This window comes from Crinia signifera, chromosome 6 (assembly GCF_055691185.1).
Source record: "Crinia signifera chromosome 6, ASM5569118v1, whole genome shotgun sequence".
Classification (NCBI taxonomy): domain Eukaryota; kingdom Metazoa; phylum Chordata; class Amphibia; order Anura; family Myobatrachidae; genus Crinia; species Crinia signifera.
Genome location: NC_139222.1, coordinates 124,188,026 through 124,206,529, shown reverse-complemented (window position 1 = coordinate 124,206,529; position 18,504 = coordinate 124,188,026). Strand labels below are relative to the sequence as shown.

Sequence of the window (18,504 nt, the reverse complement as noted above, 5' to 3'; positions counted from 1 at the left end):
TGACAGACTTCACCATTTTGATCGTGCTCACAGTCTGGGCCACAATGGAGGTCAGTCGATTTTTTTTGAACGGGTAGAGCATCATCTTTCATTTAAGTTATCGTGCGGGCTGGTTGCTGACACCCTATTGCTGTGTTTTGATGCCTGTCAGCTCTCCTGTTGGATGCTCTAGTGCAGCACAACCTGTGGCTCTACATATGTTGTGAAAACATCGGATTATACTTACCGATCATTCCTTTTCTTCTTAGAGACCATGGCAGCCTACACTTTGGGATATCATCCCCTTCCTTGTAGTTAGACAGGTTACTTTTTTCCCAGGCTCCTCCCTCTTGGGTATAAATCCCTGCTCCTCCCCTCCTCTGGTGTCTTTTCGAGTGTCTCCTTCCACTCTGGGAAAAAAGAACATGAGGGAGGGCAAATAATGGCTGCCATGGTCTCTAAGAAGAAAATGAATTATCGGTAAGTATAAACCGATGTTTTCTTCTACGATCCCATGGCAGCCTACACATTGGGAAATACCAAAGCTAAATTATAAGGGAGGGCCAATTTTTTCAGTTTTCCAGGTCAAGTATTTCAGTGAAATGTCACAACGGCTCAAACTGAGGTCTCATCAACTCTTTTAGTAATAGATTCAAGTCCCAAGAGGCCACAAGAGATCTTATTGGGGGTCTTATTCTCTTTATTGCGTTGCAAAACCTGATGAGTTGTTCTTCTGCCAACTTCCTTTCTAACAATATACTTAAGGCTGAAATCTGAACTTTTAACGTCGAGTTGGCCAAACCATCCACAAACCCCTTGTGTAGAAATTGTAAAACTTCAGAAGTTGGGACTTCTTGTATTGCTTCTTTCGAACCTCTCCAATTAATAAAAGTGCACCATATTCTGTAATAGGCCGTCGAAGATACTTTCTTTCTTGCTTGAAGTAATAGAGTGATCACTTGTTCTGAGAGACCCTTTTGTCTCAGATGGCTCCTTTCAATTTCCACACCGTCAAAGCTAAGGCTGCTGGATCTGGGTGCCACATCTGTCCTTGCAATAGAAGATCTGGAACTATTGGTAGGGTCCATGGGTCTTGCACTGCTAGCCTCAATACTATCGAAAACCATGCCCTTCGGGGCCAGAACGGAAGGATTACTATTACTTGTATCTTGTCGTCCATGACTTTCTTTAGAACCTTGTGTATCAAGGGAAATGGGGGAAATACATAACCCAGTCGACATGTCCATTGTATAGAAAAAGCGTCTACCGCTGTGGTTTGCGGAAGAAAATACCTTTCTGTTCAGATGTGTGGCCATGAGGTCTACTTCTGGTGTGCCGAACCGGTCGATCACCTCCTTGAATATTCTTCCATTCAGTTCCCATTCTCCAGGGAGAATCTTGTTTCGGCTGAGGAAGTCTGCTAGGAGATTCTGTTTTCCCGGAACATAAATGGCTGTGACTGAATTCAAATTCTCCTCTGCCCAGGTTAGAATTCTTGCAACCACTTCCATGATAGACTTGCTCCTGGTACCTCCCTGGTGGTTTAAATATGCTACCACAGAAGTATTGTCGGAGAAGACCCTTAAGTGTGTTCTTTTGAGTCTCTGAGAAAAAGCCCTCACCGCTCTCCAGACCGCTTCGGCTTCTCTCCAATTTGATGAATTCATACTCTCTTCTTTTGACCACACCCCTTGTGTTGCTTCTCCCTCGCAATGGGCCCCCCAACCTAACTGGCTTGCGTCGGTTGTAATTACCCGAAACTTCGGCGACTGTAAGGAAGTCGCTCTGTCTATCAATGTTCTGCTTGTCCACCAGGAAAGAGACTTTCTTACCCTTAAAGATAGGTTTATCCTTAGAGCTTTGCCAGCCTTTCTCTTTAGAAATGGAAGGATTGTCCATTGGAATGTCCTCATTCTCCACTGAGACCATGGAACGACCCCTATAGTGGAGGACATCATCCCCAATAAACTCAGACATTTTTGCAATGATGTTGACTTCGACTTGATCAGGGAAAGGGAGAGGTCTCTGATCTTCGCACATCTCTCATCTGACAAGGAAATTTGAAATTTTACAGAATCTATCATCACCCCTAAGAACTTGATTCTTGAGTGGGCTTCAATTGGCTTTTTTGTAGGTTCAATATCCAACCATGCGTTCGCAGGAAGTTGACCACTACTTGCAGGTGTTCTAGTAGTACCTGCTTGGATGATGCCGCGATGAGTATATCGTCTAGGTATGGCCAAAGAAGAATTCCTTTCTTTCTTAACCCCTTCCCGACATTTGACGTACATTTACGTCATGGTCGGGAAGCACTTCCCGACACATGGCGTAAATGTACGTTATGGATTTAAACTGTCACCGCGTCTATAGACGCGGTGACAGTTTCAACATGTCTGCTGTCCCTGACAGCAGACATGTCCGTGCATGCCCCGGGGGGGCTGCGATGCCGCCCCCCCGTCGGCGATCGCTGTGATTGGCTGTTCAGTGTGAACAGCCATTCACAGCGTTTTCCTGTGTCACCGGCGAATAACGTTCGCCGGTGACACGGGATCAGAGGTGATTGGTGCTGTAAAGTACAGCACCAATCACCGCGGGGTGTAAGGGTGACACTGGTGTCACCCCACCTCACCCCGCCCGCCCCCAAAGGCCGTGATTGGTCCGTCGGACCGACGGACCAATCACAGCCAAGGAGGGAGATTTAAACTAACGGTGACTGCACTGCAGACGCCATTCCGGTCTGGAAAGCGTGCAGTGCGGTCACCGTACCCCCCTGCCGCCATACTGACCAGAAATACTTGCTGCAATACTTACCTGATCGCTGCTGATTGCTTCCTGGATCCTGTGCAATAATTGTGCCATACTGTGATATTGTGCTGCTGCACTGTATTAGTATTAGCTAGATAGATAGAGAGATAGATAGAGATAGATAGAGATAGATAGAGATAGATAGAGAGAGATAGAGAGAGATAGAGAGAGATAGAGAGAGAGAGATAGAGAGAGATAGAGAGAGATAGAGAGAGAGATAGAGAGAGATAGAGAGAGATAGAGAGAGAGATAGTGTCAGAGAGTGCTATATTTTGTGCTGCTGCAGTGTGATATAGTTATAGATAGAGAGAGAGAGATAGAGAGAGAGAGATAGAGAGAGAGGCCTACTGACAGAGTGCTATATTTTGTGCTGCTGCAGTGTGATAGTTATAGAGAGAGATAGAGAGAGATAGAGAGAGATAGAGAGAGAGAGATAGAGAGAGATAGAGAGAGATAGTGACAGATTGTGCTATATATTTTTTATATAACTGACTGCTGCCCCCTCCTTTTGTGCTGATCAGTATAAATTAACTGATCAGTAACTTTTTGGGGGCGCAGGTTTTTTTTTATATATAGATATACCTGTGAGTGCTGCTGCTGCAGTGTCATAGAGTGTTAGATAGTGTTAGATAGTGAGAGATAGAGAGATAGAGAGAGATAGTGATAGAGAGTGCTAAATTTTGTGTCTGCTGTCCCCGCCTTTTGTGCTGATCACTATATCTGAGGTGATCAGCAACTTTTTTGGGGGTACAGAGGTTTTTTTTTTTTTTATATATACCTGTCAGTTGCACCAAAGGTTGTGCACCTGCTGCACCTCACTGGTAATCAGTGTCGCATCACTGATCACCTTTTTTTTTTGTGTGTGTGCTGTGGGGTATTTTTTTAATTTTTTTTTTTACACACACTGTGATTTTGTGGGTGTCCTGTGGCCGCTGTGCGCTGATCAGTGACGTACATCACTGATCATCTTTTTCGGCACAGGGTTGATCTATTTTTTTTTTTTTTGATCAAATTCCTGTTGCCTTTGAGCGCTGTTCAGTGACAGACGTTACTGACCAACATCTGTGCTCAATTTTTGGCGCAGGACCTTTTTTTTTTTTAACCCCTTCCTTTTTTTTTTTTTTAACCCCTTCATTTTTTTTTTTTTTTAACCCCTTCATTTTTTTTTTTTTTTATTGGTATAAAGCATTTTTTTTTTTTTCTGCACTACATACACACTACACACTACATACCCCCCGGATTGAAATAAAGTTTGTGCCCCCCCCTACACTATACACGTGTTGAAACATTTCACTACCGGTAACACAAAAATAAAAATGGCATCCCAAATGTCCTCCCAAATGTCCTCCCAAATGTCCTCCCAATCATCCAGGAGAATGTATTCAGTGGAGGAGGCATATGCCATGCTTGCTTCTGACTCTGACACAGGCAGTGATGCAAGCGGGGAATTTGAAGGATTTGCCTTAAGCTCCTCTTCCTCCTCTGCTGATGAGGGACCCCCTCAAAGACGCCCCCGTAGATCAGCTGAGATTCCCCCCCCAATAATTGATCTAGTATGGACCCCACCACCAGACAATTTTGAGCCCCAGGTTCCTGAGTTTTTGGGCATGCCAGGAATCCAATTTGATTCCACAGGTCTCAGAGAAATTGACTTTTTCAAATTATTTTTCTCTGATGATTTTATAAATTTAATGGTGGACCAAACTAATTTATATGCCCAGCAGTTTATTGCTCAAAACCCCACGTCATCATTTGCTAGGTGGACCCCTGTAGATGCAGTAGAGATGATGACGTTTTGGGGTCTGGTGTTTCATATGGGCATAGTAAAAAAGCCAGAAATTAGGCAATATTGGAGTACAGATGTTCTGTACAGTACTCCATTTTACCGTATGGCCATGCCCCGGACTCGATTTGAGACAATTCTTAAATTCATACATTACACCGATAATGCACAGTGCCCACCCAGAGATGATCCCACCTTTGACCGGCTATTCAAAGTCAGGCCGGTCATTGATCATTTCAGTGCCAAATTTGAAGAGGTGTACATCCCTGAAAAATTTATTTGTATCGACGAGTCCCTTATACATTTTAAAGGAAGGGTTAAATTCCGCCAGTACCTTCCCAATAAGAGGGCAAGGTATGGCATAAAAATGTATAAGCTGTGTGAAAGCACCTCAGGGTACACTCACAGGTTTAGGGTATATGAAGGGAAGGATTCAAGAATTGAACCGCCAGAATGCCCCCCCTCCCTCGTAGGTGTTAGTGGGAAAATTGTCTGGGATTTAGTGCACCCCTTCCTGGATAAAGGTTATCACCTCTATGTGGATAACTTTTACACTAGCATCCCCCTGTTTAAGGCCCTTGGTTCAAGAGGTACAGCAGCTTGCGGTACTGTGCGCAAGAACCAAAGAGGCCTCCCAAAAACGCACATTGCCCAAGTAATGAGAAGGGGTGAAAGCAGGGGAATATGCAACGAAAATATGTTGTTGGTCAAATATAAGGACAAGAGGGATGTCCTTATACTGACAACAATTCACGGAGACAGTACCACCTCCGTCCCTGTACGAGGTACCAGTACCCACACCTCCAAACCTAATTGTATCCTGGATTACAATAGGTACATGGGCAGAGTGGATCTTTCAGATCAGGTACTGAAGCCGTACAGTGCCCTGCGGAAAACAAAAATCTGGTACAAGAAGGTGGCCGTGTATATCATCCAGATGGCACTGTATAACGCTTACGTGCTATTCCGTTCTACCGGCCAGAGGGGGACATTTATGCACTTTCAAGAGGAAGTCATAAAGGGCCTAATATTTGGGAACCAGCAGGCAGAGGGCCCCAGTACTTCTAGTACTGGCCCCCGTATTGTACCAGGGCAGCATTTTCCTGATGAAATCCCCTCCACTGGAAAAAAGGGCAGGACACAAAAAAGGTGCAAAGTTTGCTATAAAAAGGGAATAAGAAAGCAAACTATTTTCCAGTGTGACACTTGCCCCGACAAACCCGGCCTATGTATAAAGGAGTGTTTTAAATTATACCACACATCTATGGAATATTAGGTTCATAATTTCACCGTGCTTCGGGGGTCTTGCTAATGCCACATAGCACCCACCATTCATTCCACCAGAATCTGAGCCGCAAAATCCAAAAATCACTCCTTCCCTTCTGAGTCCTGCCATGCACCCAACTGGTATTTTTTGGTCACATGTGAGGCATTGCCGTACTTGGGAGAAATTGGGGCACAGATTTTGGGGTGCTTTTTCTCCTTCATTCCTTGTGAAATTGAAAAATTTTGAGCCAGAACTGCATTTTTGTGTAAAAAAATGTAATTTTTCATGTTCACTGCCCACTTGTATCAAAATTGGTGAAACCCCTGGGGGTTTGAAATGTACACTATACCCCTAGATGAATTCCCTGAGGGGTGTAGTTTGCAAAATGGGGTCACTTGTGGGGGGGTTCCACTGTATTGGTGCTTTGGGGGTCTTGCTAATGCGACATAGCACCCACCATTATTCCACCAGAATTTGTGCTGCAAAATCCAAATATCACTCCTTCCCTTCTGAGTCCTGCCACTTTTTGGTCACACATGAGGCATTGCCGTACTCGGGAGAAATTGGGGCACAGATTTTGGGGTGCTTTGTCTCCTTCATTCCTTCTGAAAATGAAAAATTTTGAGCCAGAACTGCATTTTTGTGTAAAAAAATGTAATTTTTCATTTTCACTGCCCACTTGTATCAAAATTGGTGAAACCCCTGGGGGTTTGAAATGTACACTCTACCCCTAGATGAATTCCCTGAGGGGTGTACTTCGCAAAATGGGGTGACTTGTGGGGGGGTTCCACTGTATTGGTGCAACATAGCACCCACCATTCATTCCACCAGAATCTGAGCTGCAAAATCCAAAAAATCACTCCTTCCGTTCTGAGTCCTGCCATGCACCCAACTGCTATTTTTTGGTCACATGTCAGGCATTGCCGTACTCGGGAGAAATTGGGGCACAGATTTTGGGGTGCTTTTTCTCCTTCATACCTTCTGAAAATGAAAAATTTTGAGCCAGAACTGCATTTTTGTGTAAAAAAATGTTATTTTTCATGTTCACTGCCCACTTGTATCAAAATTGGTGAAACCCCTGGGGGTTTGAAATGTACACTATACCCCTAGATGAATTCCCTGAGGGGTGTAGTTTGCAAAATGGGGTGACTTGTGGGGGGGTTCCACTGTATTGGTGCTTGGGGGGTCTTGCTAATGCCACATAGCACCCACCAAAATTCCACCAGAATCTGAGCTGCAAAATCCAAAAATCACTCCTTCCCTTCTGAGTCCTGCCATGCACCCAACTGGTATTTTTTGGTCACATGTCAGGCATTGCCGTACTCGGGAGAAATTGGGGCACAGATTTTGGGGTGCTTTTTCTCCTTCATACCTTCTGAAAATGAAAAATTTTGAGCCAGAACTGCATTTTTGTGTAAAAAAATGTTATTTTTCATGTTCACTGCCCACTTGTATCAAAATTGGTGAAACCCCTGGGGGTTTGAAATGTACACTATACCCCTAGATGAATTCCCTGAGGGGTGTAGTTTGCAAAATGGGGTGACTTGTGGGGGGGTTCCACTGTATTGGTGCAACATAGCACCCACCATTCATTCCACCAGAATCTGAGCTGCAAAATCCAAAAAATCACTCCTTCCGTTCTGAGTCCTGCCATGCACCCAACTGGTATTTTTTGGTCACATGTCAGGCATTGCCGTACTCGGGAGAAATTGGGGCACAGATTTTGGGGTGCTTTTTCTCCTTCATACCTTCTGAAAATGAAAAATTTTGAGCCAGAACTGCATTTTTGTGTAAAAAAATGTTATTTTTCATGTTCACTGCCCACTTGTATCAAAATTGGTGAAACCCCTGGGGGTTTGAAATGTACACTATACCCCTAGATGAATTCCCTGAGGGGTGTAGTTTGCAAAATGGGGTGACTTGTGGGGGGGTTCCACTGTATTGGTGCTTGGGGGGTCTTGCTAATGCCACATAGCACCCACCAAAATTCCACCAGAATCTGAGCTGCAAAATCCAAAAATCACTCCTTCCCTTCTGAGTCCTGCCATGCACCCAACTGGTATTTTTTGGTCACATGTCAGGCATTGCCGTACTCGGGAGAAATTGGGGCACAGATTTTGGGGTGCTTTTTCTCCTTCATACCTTCTGAAAATGAAAAATTTTGAGCCAGAACTGCATTTTTGTGTAAAAAAATGTAATTTTTCATGTTCACTGCCCACTTGTATCAAAATTGGTGAAACCCCTGGGGGTTTGAAATGTACACTATACCCCTAGATGAATTCCCTGAGGGGTGTAGTTTGCAAAATGGGGTGACTTGTGGGGGGGTTCCACTGTATTGGTGCTTGGGGGGTCTTGCTAATGCGACATAGCACCCACCAAAATTCCACCAGAATCTGAGCTGCAAAATCCACAAAATCACTCCTTCCGTTCTGAGTCCTGCCATGCACCCAACTGGTATTTTATGGTCACATGTCAGGCATTGCCGTACTCGGGAGAAATTGGGGCACAGATTTTGGGGTGCTTTTTCTCCTTCATACCTTCTGAAAATTAAAAATTTTGAGGCAGAACTGCATTTTTGTGTAAAAAAATGTAATTTTTCATTTTCACTGCCCACTTGTATCAAAATTGGTGAAACCCCTGGGGGTTTGAAATGTACACTCTACCCCTAGATGAATTCCCTGAGGGGTGTACTTTGCAAAATGGGGTGACTTGTGGGGGGGTTCCACTGTATTGATGCAACATAGCACCCACCATTCATTCCACCAAAATCTGTGCTGCAAAATCCAAAAATCACTCCTTCCCTTCTGAGTCCTGCCATGCACCCAACTGGTATTTTTTGGTCACATGTGAGGCATTGCCGTACTCGGGAGAAATTGGGGCACAGATTTTGGGGTGCTTTTTCTCCTTCATACCTTCTGAAAATTAAAAATTTTGAGCCAGAACTGCATTTTTGTGTAAAAAAATTTAATTTTTCATTTTCACTGCCCACTTGTATCAAAATTGGTGAAACCCCTGGGGGTTTGAAATGTACACTATACCCCTAGATGAATTCCCTGAGGGGTGTAGTTTGCAAAATGGGGTGACTTGTGGGGGGGTTCCACTGTATTGGTGCTTGGGGGGTCTTGCTAATGCGACATAGCACCCACCAAAATTCCACCAGAATCTGAGCTGCAAAATCCAAAAATCACTCCTTCCCTTCGGAGTCCTGCCATGCACCCAACTGGTATTTTTTGGTCACATGTGAGGCATTGCCGTACTCGGGAGAAATTGGGGCACATATTTTGGGGTGCTTTTTCTCCTTCATTCCTTGTGAAAATTAAAAATTTTGAGCCAGAACTGCATTTTTGTGTAAAAAATTTAATTTTTCATTTTCAATGCCCAGTTGTACCACAATTGGTGAAACCCCTGGGGATTTGAAATGTACACTATACCCCTAGATGAATTCCCTGAGGGGTGTAGTTTGCAAAATGGGGTCACTTGTGGGGGGGTTCCTAAATTTTAGCATCTTATGGTGCCTAGAAACCTACATGGTGCCTAAAAAATAATCTCAGAAAAAGGAGTCTCCAAAATCAAGTAGGTGCTCCTTCTATTATGAAGCCTGTGGTTTGGTCAACGTGCACACTAGGGCCACATATAGGATATTTATGAAAACAAAAGAATTGGGGGAATCAATTTTTAGTCACATTTCTCTAGTAAAATGTACTGTGTTCCTTAGAAAAATGTATTAAAATTGCAAATCTGCAAAAAAAAAGAAATTTTGAAATTTCACCTACACTTTGTTTTAATTCCTGTGAAACACCTAAAGGGTTAACAAACTTCCAAAATGCTGTTTTGAATACTGTGAGGGGTGCAGTTTTTGAAATGGCATCATTTATGGGGGTGTCTCACATACAAGTCCCTCAAAGTCACATCAGAACTGAACTGGTCCCTAAAAAAATCAGTGTTTGAAATTTTCTTGAAAATTTGAGAATTTGCTATTCATATTGTAAGCCTCCTAGTGTCCAAAAAAATTAAAAGGAAGTTGAAATAATGATGGAAATATAAAGTAGACATATGGTCTATGTTAGTTATTAACTATTTTGAGTGGTATGATTATTTGTCTCACAAGCAGAAAATTTAACATTTTGCAAATCGCTAAATTTTCCATTTTTTCACGACATTTTGGTATTTTTCACAAAAAAACACAGACTGTATCGACCCAAATTTACCACTAATTTGAAGTACAATGTGTCACGAAAAAACAATCTCAAAATCACTGGGATAAGTAAAAGCAAAAAAAAGTTATCCCCACTTAAGTGAGACATGTCAGATTTGAAAAAAATGGCTCTGTCAGGAACGCCAAAACTAGCTCTGTCAGGAAGGGGTTAAGACTGCTATTAAGGTAACTAGCACCTTTGTGAACACTCTTGGGGAGGAGGCGAGACCAAAAGGTAGGCATGTGAATTGGTAATGTCTCTGTTTTATAGCGAACCTGAGGAACTTCCGATGTTGTTTATGAATCGGTATATGGTAGTATGCATCCTTTAGATCAGGCATGTCCAACGTTGGCCATCCAGATGTTGTGAAACTACACATCCCAGCATGCTTTGCCACAGTTTTGCTATTAGAGAATGCTAAAACTATTGCAAAGCATGCTGGGATGTGTAGTTTCAAAACATCTGGAGGGCCAACGTTGGACATGCCTGCTTTAGATCGAGGGATACCATAAAATCCCCTCTTCTTATGACTGCTGTTATGGTTTTCATTGTCTCAATACGAAATTTCTTCACCTCCCAAGTACTGATTCAACGGTCTCAAGTCTATAATCGTCCTGAGGTTTTCTGGGTATGGGAATTTATTCTTCCTATCTTGGGGGAGTTTCAGAGATTTTCCTTCTGTGAATCAGGGCATCCAATTTGGTGCCAAATAGAAAAGACCCTTCGAAAGGCAGGGAAACCAAGCGATTCTTGGAATTCAGAATCTGCTGACCAAGATCGTAACCACAATGCCCTTCTAGTCGCTACACCTGCTGATATTGCTCTTGCTGCAAACGAAGTCACATCTATGGTCACCTCACACAGAAATTCCACCGATTTCTGAATGACCTCCAGATTTTTTAATATATATTGTCTTGAGATCTTTTCTTCAATATCTGTATGAAGCGCATTACACCACATTCTTAAAGCTCTGGCCACCGAAGCTAAAGCTACCCCTGTTTTGAGAGATACTGCTGTGGATAGATGCAGTTTCTTTAGGGAACCCTCCATCCTTCGATCCATTGGATCCTTGAATGAGGCCCCATCCTCAAGGGGCAATGTTGTGCGGGATGTCACTTCTGCTACCGCCGCATCTATCTTCGGAATGCCACACCATTTAAGGAATTCCTCATCCTTTATAGGATACATTTTGTCTATACTAAAAAGTTTCCCCTGTTTCTTATCCAGGTTAGACTATTCCTTAGAAATAGTTTCTTTCATAATACGGTGTACAGGAAAAGAACGACCCTTCTTGGATCTATCTTCAAATAATAAATCTGCCCCTTCCGCAGGCGCAACAGTTTCCTTAACATTCATAGATTTGTAAATATGTTTTAAAATGTATTCCACTGTATCAAAGTTAAACGCCCTGACATCATCTTTAATTTCTCCGGGCTCATCAGAGGAATCATTTGCATCACCATGATCAGAAGAGTTGTTTATATCATATGAGAGTCCTGCTTGATCTCTAGATCTTTTAAACCCTTGACTCTCCACAAATTCCTCTTTGGATACAAAAGATTGCCTCATCCAATCCATCAGATCCTTCAACATCTTAGCATGACTATCCTGTGGTTCTGCTTGAGGTTCACAATCCTCACATATAGTCTTGCCCAAAGCTGCATCTATCACTTTATCACAAGCCATGCAATTCACAGTAGTATTCTTCTTTTTAGTCTTTTTCTTAGCTCCAGTAGGCACACTAAAGACAATAAAATAGGAAAGCCTATCACTCACACTGAAAACAAACTTCTATACTGCCTATAAAAAAATAATAATACCAGGCTCACCTCACAGGGGCACTATCTTCTCTAATGGGGGAAGGCAGATCCATCTCAACAGCACCAGAAATCTGCATGAACAAAGCCCATCAGATATGGCCAGATACATAATGCAATACAAAGGTAAAACCCCCAGTGTCCTACTATTCCTCTGTCTTCACCGGATTACGCTGCTGTTCTGCCTCAGCAGTGACAGTCTCTGTCTGCCTTTTAAACCCAGAGCAGAGCGTGCTAGGAAGCGTGCAAACGCTATAGCCGGAAACCGGAAGTGCGCGTCAGGCGCGATGTCTTCTGGGAGACGTAGTTCATGCGTCCCGCCGAACCCGGAAGTACGCGCAAGGCGCATTGCTTCCTGGATACTGTAGTCCAGGTTTAAGGTGCCGCGAACGGCTGTAACAGGGGATTCCGGCGGCGCAATAGCTGCTTCTACCGCAGCTCTACGCTACTTGGTGCTAGTTTTATATGAGAAATGGAGACTTACAGATACCATGCTCCTGCTTGTTCTCCGGATGACATGGACAGAAACTCTCAAAGAGCCACACTTCCATGCTGCAACCACCCAGAGTGACCTCCTGTTTCTAAAGGTGAGCCCAAAATAAAGTAACCTCCTGCCTCTAACTAAACAAGGAGACAGGAAAAAAGACACCAGAGGAGGGGAGGAGCAGGGATTTATACCCAAGAGGGAGGAGCCTGGGAAAAAAGTAACCTGTCTAACTACAAGGAAGGGGATGATATCCCAATGTGTAGGCTGCCATGGGATCGTAGAAGAAACAACAAATACCAGCATGCCTTGCCACAGTTTTAACACTCCCTTATTGCAAAACTGTGTCAAGGCATGATGGGATTTGTAGTTTGACAACATCTGGAGAGCAACAGGTTGGCCAGGCCTTCTCTAGTGGTACAGAGAATGTTCCTGCTTATAAAGCATCTTACTATATTCTCTGTGATTCTGCAGGTCCACTAGAGGTTGACATTGATGTGATGCAGGGTGTCCTTACTTGGTGGCTGTGGTGGGCAGACTATATATGTCTCTTCTCTGACGCTCCTCTGTGTCTGCTTCTATGTTGGGTCTGTGCTTCCATCTGGATCTGACCCGCTTCTTTTGGCAGATATCCATTTTAAGAGCAAAGGGTTTTTCAAAAGGGTCATTAATAAATTGCTTGAGTCCCAAAAGCTGTTTTTAGCAATCATTTATCTCCGTGTTTGGCAGACATTCTTTGTGCTGCTCTACCACAGGTTTCAAGCCCAGGTCTTTCAATACTCTGAACACTTTGCCAGTGGAAGCCTCTCTTAACTTACGTGGACAGGTTTAGAGAAGTCTGCAAGTCAGATTCTTTGCTGTATGTTTACAAGTGGGGCTGGCTACAAATTAGACTTTGGCCAGGAGGCTTCGCTAACTGACAGCTTTTCTGATACTGTGGCTCATTTCACCTGGTTGGTGAGAGCTTCTTTGGTAGCTCTGCATGTAGCTTCTGCAGAACAGCTTTGCATAGCAGCCAAGTGGTCCTCTGCCCATAATTTGTACCTTTTTGCATCTTTAGATGCAGCCTTCGGGTGTACACTTCTCCGCGCAGCTCCAGGGCAGCCCCATCTAACATGGGACAGCTTTTGAACATCCCAGTGTTCTCTGTGCCCCCTAGTGGACGGAAGAAGAAAAGAGGATTTATGTTCCTACTTTTGTTAAATTATATAAGCAAAATGTATGCTCACTCCATCTCATAGGTATATATTCAATTGATGCCGGATCCATTCTGAAATTCTTTTGACGGAATGGATCCACCATCCATTATTCAATGCGTGGGCCATAACTGGATGTCGGCTTTGGCTGCTGATTTATGCTCACCCGGCCGGCGTGGGGACCAGGTAAGCACAGAGGTGGGACCCGGGACGGGGCCAGGTGAGCTGCTCTCACCCGGCCCCGTCCTGGGTCCCACCGCTGTACTTACCTGGTCCCCACGCCGGCCGGGTGAGCATAAATCAGCGGCCAAATCCGACATCTGAGTGCGGGACAGGTGAGTGCGGCGAGTGGGTACAGGAGGCAGCAGACAGGAGGAGGGCTCCTTTATAAGCTGCTGCTGTTCACCCGGCACCATCCTCCCTGCCTCAATCAAACATCTTTTTATGTCGGATTGAGATTGCCGAAAACATGGCCAAAACCTCTCTGTCAAAAGCAGGTGTATTAGCGTCTATTCGGTCTCTCCACATGGGTTTTCAGCAAGTCAGAACATTTCGACCTGATGGAATAAAAACAGCTAGCATTGAACAGATCGGAAACCTTTCTGATCTATTAATTTTGAAAACTGCAGTCTTTCCGGCAAGACGGCAATTTTGGCAACAATTGAATATACCCAATAGTTTGATTTTAGTGACTTCATGCAAATCTAATGATTATTTAGCCACATATTGGCAAAAATGATGGCTGGAAAAATATAAAAATTGTTGTGCTTAGTGTCAATTATTTCCACTTCAAAGGTGTCTAATCTACTGTTTTTGTTACATTTGTAATGGCATTACACAAGTAATGATGGTTAAATGTCTTGTCTGTTTTATAAAACACTTTACATTTTCACTTAATTAAAAATTATTATTTTTTTTTTAATTCCTTGTTTTAGGCAATCGTAATGGCCTTTTAGTTCCAAACAACACAACAGACCAGGAGCTCCAACACATCAGGAACAGTTTGCCAGACTCTGTTCGGATTCAGAGAGTAGAGGAGCGGCTGTCCGCCTTAGGGAATGTGATCGCTTGTAATGACTATGTGGCACTAGTCCATCCTGATCTCGATAGGGTACGCATGTCTGCCTAAACAAATATAAAAACATAATATAGTTTATTCTTTTCAGACTGTGTATACTATTTCTATCAGTGGATCCATAAGGAAGTGCAAAACAGCACCAGAAGTATTAAAGAAATAATACTTAATTTAAAAAAAGAAGAAATAAAGGTTTAAACAGAAATATAGGGTATTCATTTATTTGGGGGCAAAAACCCCACACAGACCTCTGACAATTGGTATTCCCTTTTACTGCCTGGATGAAAAAAGAGAAAATGCAGGGGCACACTTAGAAACATGATAATCTGTCATTTAACAAAGTCATATTCAGAGGCTAGGCATAATTTTTGCTAAAATTATTGGCCACATACAGTGACCAGATGAACTCATCAGGTGGGTCCCTAAGGTTCAAGTTGTGCTGAACACAGGGGGTTCCGTACCTTGGTCTTCAACCTTAGGAATGTAGGTGGGCCCATATTTTTGTCCAAAATTTTGCTGAACCAAATTTCACTATTAAATTGCAGAATTTATTATTTGCTCTGTTATTTTTTTAATTGCAATGTTTAGTTCCAAGTGTGCACCTGCATTTTCTATATATATATATATATATATATATATATATATATATATATATATATATATATATATATATATATATATATATATATATATATATATATATATACACATACACACACACACACACGTTCAAGATTTTATCTGCAAAAAATTTGGACTTCTGTGATAGTGTGACCAATCTGGAAAGGATTTACTGCACCAATTTGCTGTGTTGTAGCCAATGGGAACTGCGTATGTAATATTTTTTTGTAATTCTGTTTACTTCATGAGTATTTTCATCAACAGTTATAAACAATATTCTTATAAAAACATAATGTAAACCAACTTTATTAAAGCGTCCTATAAATACCATGATCTATAATGACCAATCACTGCTATGTACTGTACTGTTAAGTTTTAGTTCAGTCCAAATCTGAGGCAAATTTCTGTGGAATCAATGGTTATCTTCGATCTGAATTGTATACTCCTGATTTGGCAGGAAATACAATGGCACTCACACACACGTATCAAAGATAGAAGAAGGCGGCACTCCCACGGATTTGATCAAGAGATAACTGCAGACCCACGACTGGATATGTCTAACGTTTCGGTTACTTTATTAACCTTTTTCAAAGGTTAATAAAGTAACCGAAACGTGGGTCTGCAGTTATCTCTTGATCAAATCCGTGGGAGTGCCGCCTTCTTCTATCTTTGATACACTCCTGCTTGTATTATTCCCTGGAGGGCACCGCGGTCGTTGTTTCATTATGTGGGAGTGCCGGACCCAGCAAGTGATATATATATATATATTATTATTATTTTTTTTTTCTAATCTGCACTTTTATCTTGTAGGAGACGGAAGAGATCCTTGCAGATGTCCTTAAAGTAGAAGTTTTCAGACAAACCGTTGCAGAGCAAGTTCTTGTTGGGAGTTACTCTGCATTTAGTAATCAGGGAGGCTTGGTGCATCCTAAAACATCAATAGAAGACCAGGATGAATTGTCTTCTCTCCTACAGGTCCCCCTAGTGGTATGTGCTATTACTGCATGTAACAATTGTTACTTGTGTTTTGCTGTCTTCCTTATTTTAGTGGTGTGTGAATAGATGGAACTGTAGCCATGTTTAAGATGGTTAACAAAACCAGTGTGCTTGTTCTGTAATAATATAAGAGTTTATAGATTCCCAGGACAAGTAGTTGTGTCTTTAGCTGGATAGATTGGTCCCTTGTACTACCATATCTTTTATCTGCTTTAAGCCTGATCCTGGGGCTGTTTAAAAGCTATTTTAAATTGTAACATATATTTATTTGTATTTTTTTTAAGAATATAGCTATTTAAGGTTTTTTAGTTGGGTCTGAACACCTGTGGTTCAGAATGTTGACCAAGTGCATGTCAGCATAATGTTTTTTTTAATTCTTCGAACCCTTAACCCGTAACATTTACATTGTGACTGACATCCATTTTATCAATATTATGTGGATGTGTGCGAGGAAGGGAGGGTTTGAACCCTGTCACAGGAGGCAAGCAGCAGCCTATTGTGTACCTCCCCTCCCACCTAGCATCTTACTGTATTTGATTTGATTGTAGGTGATTGCTTCAGGAATGGTTGTCAATGACAGCCTCCAGGTAGGGGAGAGGGAGCAAGTGAGGCAGCAGTGTCTGCCTCGACTGCGGGGTGGTTCGGGCAGATGGGATCCTGCCACTGGGGTTTTATTTTTATTTCTCTAAAGTCCATTATGGAATACTGGGGTTCAATACTATGGGGATAGAGATCCTCCGCAGGAGAGACAGGCACATAAGATCTTTCAGTGTGGGTGCACTGGCTCCTCCCTCTATCTCCCCCTCCACTAGTCAGTTTAGAAAAATGTGCCTCAGGAGAGGCTGCACTTCTGGGAGCTCCAGAGAGATCTTTCAACATTTTGTTTTAGTTTGTTATTTTGGGGCACTGCTTTTAGACCTAGGCAGAAGTCCTGCTTCGAGGGTGCCAGGGGAATGGTCAGTCACCGGCTTCTTCAGGCGCAGAGCTGCCCTGCTGCAGGACTTTGTCCTGAGAGAGGTTTCTGTCACCGCACAGCATTGCGCTGGGGCGAGCAGACCTCCCAGCTGCCGCACACCCCAGACAGGGTCTGAAGACTTCAATTGGTGAGTATTGGTCGGGGTCCCCCACTGGGGGTACCCCGACTTTCTGTGCGGCAAGATGGCGGTGGCAGTAGCGGCGGACCTCCCGCAGGTACCGCGCGAACCCCCATCTTTTATATATTTGCTGGCAGGTATAGATTGCCACTGGACCACCAGGGCTATGGCAATGTCTAGTTTTGGCACAAAACTTAGATAAGCCTAAAAACGCCAGCTTTTTAATGCTAACAGCGCCAGCTCCATTTTGGGGGCGGGGCTTAGCTCAGAGCGGGACCAGGCTCTGCTGGGCGCGCTTTAAGTTATAGCGCTAATTAATGCTTGCATTGCGTTTGCCTAGCATATGAATATTGCATAGCACTGTTTTTTCTGAAAAATTACTGTGTTTTACTGTAAACCAGCTCTCTCCAATCTGTGAGCTCAGGTTACAGGGTGCCCTGGTTTCCCAAGTAGCTCTGTTTACCCCACACTCGCTAGTTAAGATAATAGTCTGTAACACATAGCCAAAGAACACTTACAAATCTGTGGGTGGTGTGGCTGAGTGTCCAGTTTCACAATGGTGAAGAAACTGACCTGCATGGGGTGCAGCACCAAGTTTATCCCTGCCTCAGTCACAGGTTACCTGTGAACCCTGTATGTCTCCACAGCCTAGTGGAGCTACCCCTCCGGCTAGTGGTGTGCCCCCACAATATAGTGGAGTGTCACAGGGAGATCATGAGCCCGCATGGCCCTGCAGCATTAAAACGCTGTTAGATTCAGTTTCATCCCAGCTAACTGCTAATACACAGCAGTCTCAGAGGGTGCAGAAGGATTTAGCCATCCTGTCAGCTAGGGTGGATATCACCCCTTTTCCCAGCCAGTCTAGCCAGCCTCAGAAAAGGCCCTTGTCGGCTGTGGCCCCTGATACAGATGAGGATGATATCCTTGATCAGGGGGAGGAGTTGCAGGATCAGGAGCCTGTACAGGAGCAGGCACCAGTACATGGCCCTGAACCTCTTATCAGAGCCATTAGGGAGGTCTTAGAGCTCCCTCTGGAGGAAGTCATGGTGGGTGACTTTCTTTATGACACAGAAAAAGCAGTCTCTGTGTTTCCCAGAGCAAGCGGAATTAAAGGGTGTTTTCAAGAACGCCTGGAAAAACCCTGAGAAGAGGTTCCAGCTCACAAAGAGGTTCGCAAATGAGTACCCTTTT

The 18,504-nt window shown here is 43.4% G+C and overlaps 1 protein-coding gene across 2 annotated transcripts in view; it reads left to right on the top strand.

Moving 5' to 3' along the window:
* EIF6 (eukaryotic translation initiation factor 6) overlaps nt 1-18,504 on the top strand; it is a 50,265-nt gene that overhangs the window by 9,051 nt on the left and 22,710 nt on the right. For both annotated transcript variants that reach the window (XM_083147025.1, XM_083147026.1), the window contains exons 4-5: nt 14,463-14,638; nt 16,034-16,210. In XM_083147025.1, coding sequence (XP_083003151.1) covers nt 14,463-14,638; nt 16,034-16,210 — 353 coding nt within the window. The remainder of the gene's footprint in view (nt 1-14,462; nt 14,639-16,033; nt 16,211-18,504) is intronic.